The sequence below is a fragment of the Malaya genurostris genome, chromosome 2 (genome assembly GCF_030247185.1).
Source record: "Malaya genurostris strain Urasoe2022 chromosome 2, Malgen_1.1, whole genome shotgun sequence".
Lineage (NCBI taxonomy): Eukaryota > Metazoa > Arthropoda > Insecta > Diptera > Culicidae > Malaya > Malaya genurostris.
The window spans coordinates 285,377,081-285,386,252 of record NC_080571.1 but is presented as its reverse complement, the minus strand read 5'-3'; the positions used below and the strand labels follow the sequence as shown (position 1 = coordinate 285,386,252).

The window sequence follows — 9,172 nt, the reverse complement described above, 5'->3', positions numbered from 1 at the left end:
TTCGCCCTTGTGTAGGAATAAACTAGGCTGCTGGTCGTTTTGCATTAGATAAAATACACCGAAAAGTGAACAACGGCGAAGAAAACTCTACAAATCACTGTGGGAATTATTCAAATGTTGAAATATGTAAATGGGAAATGAAAATAATCAGTTTCATGAACCGTTCGCAGTACGAACTTTACACCAATCAAGTTCAAATAAAATCAACATCCAGCTGTCTACAGGATATTCGAATGGTGTCAGGTATTTTATTGTTCTTTACATCTGCATTGAATTAGATTTGTCCAATTATTTTTGTCCAATACTGTAGCATAGAATATTCACATGACTGTTTTATTTTATTCTGCTTGTTACCAATTTATTCAACTAATGATTTTCAAGTGCAATACAACTTTTTCGATTTACGTGTAGCACAAAATCACTTGAAATATTAATAAATATTGATTCATCCCTCCTCCTCCTCCTCCTTTTGTGCAGTTGAAATGAATTAATCGTTTCTAATTTAAGTGGATAAACACATCATTCTTTGTACCTTCAACGGTTCCGGAAAAGAAGCCACGTGTAGCTTCGACCTACATTTTCCGTTTGACTTGCACCGTTAGTTTGAACGTTGCCTGTTTACGGCATTATCCTGTCAGATTAGCGTGGCAATCTTTCGCAGAAACCATTCACCCCGATGGAGACGGTTTTGTTTGAAGTCATACATTTATTATGTGATGGTGTTAATTGCTGGCGTACATGATTTGTAGAGAGATTCATTAAACTTATTTCTCCTGATGTTCTATTCAGTGTATTACTCAATAGAATGATTTTGTTCCGGAATACTGCTGCAATGAGGTGCGTAGACATGTATTAGTTAGGATTGTAGCTTGTAATGTAAAAACATTTCGTTGAATAAAATGTAAAGAGCAGAAAATTCTTACTTCCTTCGATACAAAACCTTATCCCGTAAATGTTTGGATTCATAATGTTTTAAGGAGTGTATCGAAAATAAGCTATCCACAAATTTCTCTTTCAAATTATGATAAAAAACGATAATTCATTCAAACTAAAAATTGATCCTTTTTTTGTACAAGGTTTAACTCGAGCATAATGAAAACCGGATGAAATTTATGTTATTCCTTCCCGTATTTTCGAACTTTTGATCGAACTCTCTTCATGAAGTTCCGGACAAGTGTTGCATCGCATTTTTTGGACGCTTAAGCCCAAATTTTTTTGAACTTCTGCATGTTCCCCTTACCAGTCTTCTTGACCATAATTTGAAAGAGAAATTTGACCCTCTTCACGATTGCCCTGTAATGGTCGATGGGTCGAAGCTGAGGGCAATTTGGTGGATTGATAATTTTCCCAACGAAATTTATACCCTTTTCTGCAAGCCTGAGTGGTTTTGGCATAGTGAGCCGACGCTAAATCCGGCCAAAACAGTGGAGGTGTACTATGCTTCTTATATATAGGCAGCAATCTCTTCTGGAGACACTCAGATCGATAGATTTCTGAATTTATTGTTCCGGTAGTGTAAAAAATGGTTGACTTCAAACCACAGGAACATATTGCTTCCTATACCAGTACATTTCGACCGAATTTCTCCACTTGAATCGACCTGTCCGCATCGCTCACATCCTCCCCAACGACGACAGTAAAGTATTATGGACCTGGAAGGATTTTTGAGTCTTCCTTTACATAAGTCTCATAATCCATCAAAACGCATGCATTCGGACACTACAAAAAACGCGAATAAAATTTCCGGGCCCTTGTTGCTGCTCGCTTCTTCAGTTCTACACTTTGTTTCGAGATTTTCTGCTTCTTGTAGGTCTTCAGGTGATTTCGCCTCTTGATACGCTGGATCATTCCGACACTCCTGCTGTTTTGGCTAAATTACGTATTGACATTGGTGTGTTCTTCATGATTAGAGATATCACTTTCTGGTCTAGTTCCGGGTTGGAAGAACCGGATTTTCTGCCGCTTCCTGGTAGCTCATCAAAAGAATAGTGTACCCCAAACTTATTAATGATGGTTTTAACACTGGCATGATGAATTCCGAACCGCCTTGCCAATTTTCGCATAGTAATACCCTTCTCACTTAGCCATGTGTCCAGAACCTTAATTTTCACTTCCTTTTCAATACGCGACATTTTGAAAACGCCGAATTTCAACCGCACAAACAAGTAAACAAACGAAAGCTGACAGCCAAACGCACAGCATGCTGTGATCTGAGCATAAAAAACCATCACAAATACATGCGTACAATACAAATTGATGCGAGGTATTATATTATGACCAATAGTTTGAAAGTAGGTCTAGATCATTTACGATAATTGTTCTTTTGTTTGTCGATCAAGATCGTAGCTATTTACTACTTAATAATAATAAACCATACAACAGTAATAGACTAAACGGAGGCTTTACAAAGATACGATAGTATAAAAAAAAAAAAAAAATTACTAGTTAAAACAATAAAACGGCGTTGCGAATTAAAGTCACATTAACAATGATGAACGAAAATAATGTCGAAGATGGTAGTGCTTACTGATTTCCGATGCTTGATGTAATACTAGAATTTCATGGTTCAGTTCATGAAGTGGAGCCATTTTGGGAAAAAAATGACGGAGCAAATCCCGCAAGGTGCGAATGAAAACCTTTGACACATGTTATACTTACGAAATTAGATCCAATATAGTAAATGATATGTTTCAAAATTTGAGTAAATGTCACAGTAGAAGAGACTTTTATGAAGATCGAAACTCTCGAACAATATGGAGAACCTTTTGAAGAGTACGCTGAAAGAGCGCTACGAATAATGGAATATATTGACACTCAGGAAGAGAATCAAGCCAAAGAGGAAGAACAAAAATCCTTTGAAGAAGGAGTATTAACGATTCATTTTACAGCAGGATTAATAGATAAAAACTTAAAACATTCAGCAAAAAATCACAGGCAGCTTAAGTTTCGAGAATTAATGAGATTCCTAAAAGAAGAAGATAAAATCAGCTATATATTAACGAATATTGAAAATCGACTGTTATTCTACCATGCAAATAATAAACCGAAACTCTGTCCTAACAGCAAATTTAAATATTGTTCAGAGGGACAAATGGAAAATTATCATGAATACAACCATGACGGATGCCTTGGGCATTATGTTATGGGAATAACATAATTTCAATACATTCTCGGTAGCTGACTGCCCAGAGAAAAAAGCATCATTGCGATGTTCACTGGAGAAATGCAACGGATACCTTAGTTTCTAGCAGTTACACGTAACAATATACTTGTTAGATCTGCTTTCGGTCGAAGCTAGTACAGGACTTTTGGGAAGTAGACAGAGAAATTATAAATAAAATCCATGGAATTTCTCACAACTGCTCAAACGGGCTGCTGTCCTTCCAATAACACATACAGTCAACTAGTGGTGGGAATTATTTCGACTTTATTGATGGTTGCTAACAAAAATAGTTTTATTTTCTTTTTTTTAAAGATTATTACAGCATGACTAAGACGTTTAGTACAACGTTGATTGGTTTAATTGCATCGTCGCACAGTATTTCCAGTAAGTAATAATATACAAACAATTTTGTACAGAGAAAACCTTCCTGCATTACTCGCTCAAAGAGAAACGGCAAACTTGTCTCCTGGGCTGCAAATCACTTGCTTAGAATATTTGATTTATCTTCATGTTTCGTATGATTATAATGTGTTAATATTGACAGCATCTGTGTAAAATTGTTGGAGAAGATCGCACATTGAAGGTGTTAGTTGGTTGGTCCTCTTCAGCAACCTGGCTTATGTTTTTGCTTTGCTTTGCTTCTTTCTATTTTATGAGTTGTTTTAATCCATGGGGCTTACTAATCAGCATTACTGCCGCAATGTACCAAAAAAAAGCAACTAAAGTTGCTCGGGGGGTGATGCGAATTCAAACAGTTAAAACGGGCTCAACAATCGAAAAATCGGATAAACATAACCAAAACAGTTTACTTCTTGAAACAGGAGATGGGGTTGAAATAACACTGGCGATATCGGATCTGGCGTTTCATTTCCGGGGCCCGGTAGAGCTGATCCCAGCCGCCTCCGCTACCGATGGCACTGTGAAAGAAGAAAGAAAGAAGTCAGTGACGGTCGGACTTTGAAGCTACCCAACGAAGTAGCACTCACTTGCTCTGTGCATACTGAGCCAGAAGCTGCAGCTGTAACCGATCCAGTCCGTAGTCATCCAGGCCCTGATTAACGCTGTAGGGATTGTAGTTGGTGTACAGTTTTCGTAGTTCGCTCAGATTTATCTCCGGGGCATCCTGAAATGAGAAGCAACAATTAGTCGAAAAAGGCGAAATTAAGCCGTCCAACTAAACTGCTAGACGACGAATGGTAGGCATTTGGTTGCTAACGGGTTGTCGCTGGCAAAAACAAATCGGTAGAATCTTAAAATAGAAACTTTTGATTTCAAGGAATTCAATCGTTCGTTTGTTTAGCCTCACAAAGTTGAGTTATGGATCAGCGAAACATTGACATTAACTTAACAATATCATGTCCTGGAATTACAAAGCTTGTTTATTCCTATTTCGTATTACAAAACAAGCCGACGTAATAGAATTTTCTTCTTGAGGTTTGTTTGGCTAAATTTGCTAAATACGACCAAACAGGTTATTTTTAACTTGATAATAAAAGTAAATTTCCGAAACAATTAAAAGAAATCTATTGATTTGAAAAACGAAGATTTTCGCCGGTGTTCAGAACATTTCGCAGGGCTGTTTCTTCATGTGTTTCCCCATGTAGGGTAGTTGATTTGGCAAAACCATTTCCCCAGATAGGAGCTAACCGGAAGCTAGTTCGAGTCCCGTCTTTGGATTCTTTAAGATATTAGATGTTAGATGTTGTTGTTGCAAAAAAAAAAATATCCAAGCAATTCCAAAAATTTTACCAGAATTCAGATGATAAAACGGATGCTAGAAAATATGTGATGAATTTAGAACAATTCAAATGTTTTCTTTTTTGAAAATTCAAACGAAATCCGTCGAAATTTTAGAAGATATTGAATATGTTCAGAACACTTTAGAAATGTTCGAAGAAAAGAACGTTTTCGAAAACAAATTACGAAGATTGTAGGTCAAAAAGATAGTAAAGCTTTTAGGAGATATGAAAAGAATTTAAAAGATTTTAGATTATCAGGACTCAAAAGTTTTTCATAGCTTTTCATCAGAAGATATCAGAAAATTTAGAGATTTCGAAAGCTTTCGAAAAGTATATGAACACTTTAGAAAGTTTTTAAAAGATTTTTTTTGGCATTTTTACACTCAGATAATGTTAGAAATGATAATCAGTTTTCATTTGGTTTTCAGTAGATTTCAAATGATATAAGCCGAATTAAAAGACTAGGGTAATCTTAGTCTTTAAATTCTGCTTATATCATTTAAAATCATATTTTGGAAAATTTTCAAATATTTGGAAGATATCACAATATTACCGGAGATTTCAAAACATCAAAGAATATTTTAAAAGAATTCACATTCAATTTAAGATTCGTATCTCGTCTCATAATCAATTTTTCGTAAAACTCAAATGCTTCCTGTAGGATGTTGGTGAGATGCCGAAGAAAAAAGTCAGATATCTGAATATTCGAAAATTGTTTGGAATGAACTGATAACATCTCCAATAAGATTTTTACAGATTTCAAAAGATTTTTGAAGATTTTGACAATTTCAAAATTTCAAAGATATCGAAACAGTTCCGAAAATTTTAACATAATTCCAATGATACATTAGATGCTAGAAAATCTGTGTTAAATTCAGAAGATTTCAATTTTTTTTTGATAATTCAAAAGAGGATCCGTTGAAATTTCAGAAGATATTCAACTTTTTCAGATTTCTAGTAAAATAACGTTTCAGAAGAAAAGCTTTTAGAAAAATTTCCTCAAAACAATCAAAAGAATTCCAAAAATTTCTGCGGAAACCCTAAGAAATGCAAAAGATATTGGAAGGTTTCAGACCAAAGTCTAAAGCTTTCAGAAGATATAAGAGAAATTTAAAAGATAGTAGATTAGAAGGACTTAAAAGATTCTCATATAATTTCATAGGTAAATTTCAGAAAGTATTTGGCATTTTTAGAAAATTTCAAAATTGCATGAAACAGTTAAACGAATTGTCAAAATTTCAGGAAATGTTTTTACTTTAATGCTTTTGCATAGTATGAATTTGGTGATTTCTTTCAAGCATTTTCAGCAAAAGACTATAGTTAAATTTACTATCAAATGAAAATCGGAGAAAAATGTTACGGAATTCAAACCCGTAGCTTACTTCTATCCTGGGAAATCGTTTTGTCAATCAAACTGTCGTGCATGTGAAAAACGCGAAGAAACATCTATACGTTTGAGTTCCGTCACTGTGGTATTTTTTTTCGCAGATTTTCATTTCACAGTTGTATCCGTCAGTCTTCTTCTGATCTCTTTTTCTCGTTGGAATGTATTTTAAATATAACTAGAAATTAAGGAAATTAGAAACGCTGCTGATAGATTTCCGAAGATTTGAAAAATTTCTATTGTACGTTAATGGATTTACCATTTTAGGATTCAGAAAATTTCAGGAGTATTCAAATGAGTTCAGAAAATTACAAAAGCGTTTGGATGATTACAATAAACTTTAGAATATTCAGTTATTCATCTAAAGTTTTTGGTTGATTTAAGAACTTATCATTAATACAATCTATTTAAAACTCTTTCAAATATTCCAACACGTTTCAATTTTATATTCAAAAGAACTAGCTTTGAACGAATTTCTGTCAAAGAAACGGCGCAATAGATTTGAAAGGGGTTCAGAAGAGTCCAGCATACAATAAAGGAATCTGCAAAAGACTCTAGAAAATATATTCATTAATTTCAGTTCAGTAATCCTTGAAGAGGTATATAGCTTCTGTATGTTTTCTTTTGCGAAAATATCATCTTTTCATCTTTTCTGTGTGTTTTTATTCATTCTACTTCTCAATCTGTTTTCCATTCAGTCATTGCAGAAACTGAGTTTAGTTGTGGTGACTCAAACCAATTGAAAAATTAATTAATCCTACAATGCAGGTTTCAGAAGATGTTCAAATCTTTTTCAAAAATCGGAAGAAAAACTCATTAGCTACAACATTTTTTATGTCCCATAAAGACACTGAAAATATCATGAGATTATTAAGAATTTCAAACAATTTCAATATTTAATCAAAATCCTCAAAAACCTTCTTACATCTTAATATTGCTAAATATGTGAAATCTGTGACACTAAAATTTTAAAGCTTTCTAGTCACGAATCTTTCAATTTCTCCTAACCGTCAGACTTTGACAGAATTCATAGAAATTTCAGAAAAAAATGAAATTTTCAATTATATTCTGTGAAGTACTAGAAAGATTTTCGCTTCCAAACTTGTAGGAAATTATTCCAGAAGATTTCGGAAATTTTAAGATTTTCAAAGGTTTTTGAAGTCGACTTCGAGGCCAACTTCAAAAGATCTCAGAAGATTTCAGAATAATTTCAGTAAATTTTAGTGTTAGTTTCAGAAAATTATGCAGCTATCCCGGAGTTTCCAAATTTAGTGATTTCAAAGATTCAAAGCTTTGTGATTTCAAAAGACTTTTGGTGATTACAATCGATTTGGGAATTCTAATTATGGAAGATTTTATATGATTATAGATGCTTTTAGAAGACTAAAAGATTTTTGGAAGATATTTTGAAGATTTTAGAAGATTTTTATAGTTTTTTGGAAGATATTTTGAAGATTTTTGAAGATTTAAGAAGATTTTAGAAGATTTTAGAAGATTTTAGAAGATTTTAGAAGATTTTAGAAGATTTTAGAAGATTTTAGAAGATTTTAGAAGATTTTAGAAGATTTTAGAAGATTTTAGAAGATTTTAGAAGATTTGAGAAGATTTTAGAAGATTTTAGAAGATTTTAGAAGATTTTAGAAGATTTTAGAAGATTTTAGAAGATTTTAGAAGATTTTAGAAGATTTTAGAAGATTTTAGAAGATTTTAAAAGATTTTAGAAGATTTTAGAAGATTTTGGAAGATTTTAGAAGATTTTAGAAGATTTTAGAAGATTTTAGAAAATTTTAGAAGATTTTAGAGGATTTTAGAAGATTTTAGAAGATTTTAGAAGATTTTAGAAGATTTTAGAAGATTTTAGAAGATTTTAGAAGATTTTAGAAGAGTTTAGAAGATTTTAGAAGATTTTAGAAGATTCTAGAAGATTTTAGAAGATTTCAGAAGATTTTAGAAGATTTTAGAAGATTTTAGAAGATTTTAGAAGATTTTAGAAGATTTTAGAAGATTTTAGAATATTTTAGAAAATTTTAGCAGATTTTAGAAGATTTTAGAAGATTTTTGAAGATTTTAGAAGATTTTAGAAGATTTTAGAAGATTTTAGAAGATTTTAGAAGATTTTAGAAGATTTTAGAAGTTTTCAGAAGATTTTAGAAGATTTTAGAAGATTTTAGAAGATTTTAGAAGAGTTTAGAAAATTTTAGAAGATTTTAGAAGATTTTAGAAGATTTTAGAAGATTTCAGAAGATTTTAGAAGATTTTAGAAGATTTTAGAAGATTTTAGAAGATTTTAGAAGATTTTAGAAGATTTTAGAAGATTTTAGAAGATTTTAGAAGATTTTAGAAGATTTTAGAAGATTTTAGAAGATTTTAGAAGATTTTAGAAGATTTTAGAAGATTTTAGAAGATTTTAGAAGATTTCAGAAGATTTTAGAAGATTTTAGAAGATTTTAGAAGATTTTAGAAGATTTTAGAAGATTTTAGAAGATTTTAGAAGATTTTAGAAGATTTTAGAAGATTTTAGAAGATTTTAGAAGATTTTAGAAGATTTTAGAAGATTTTAAAAGATTTTAGAAGATTTTAGAAGATTTTGGAAGATTTTAGAAGATTTTAGAAGATTTTAGAAGATTTTAGAAAATTTTAGAAGATTTTAGAAGATTTTAGAAGATTTTAGAAGATTTTAGAAGATTTTAGAAGATTTTAGAAGATTTTAGAAGATTTTAGAAGAGTTTAGAAGATTTTAGAAGATTTTAGAAGATTCTAGAAGACTTTAGAAGATTTCAGAAGATTTTAGAAGATTTTAGAAGATTTTAGAAGATTTTAGAAGATTTTAGAATATTTTAGAAATTTTTAGCAGATTTTAGAAGATTTTAGAAGATTTTTGAAGAT

General features: G+C 31.8%; 1 protein-coding gene across 1 annotated transcript in view; it reads right to left on the bottom strand.

The window, feature by feature from the left end:
- Positions 1–3,404: 3,404 nt before the first annotated feature.
- The window catches only part of LOC131430418 (uncharacterized), a 59,688-nt gene continuing 53,920 nt past the window's right edge, over positions 3,405–9,172 (bottom strand). Inside the window, exons 3-4 of the mRNA XM_058595406.1 lie at positions 4,150–4,286; positions 3,405–4,080 (exon numbers count right to left, since the gene is read on the bottom strand). Of these exons, the coding sequence (XP_058451389.1) occupies positions 3,969–4,080; positions 4,150–4,286 (249 nt within the window). The 3' untranslated portion in view covers positions 3,405–3,968. The remainder of the gene's footprint in view (positions 4,081–4,149; positions 4,287–9,172) is intronic.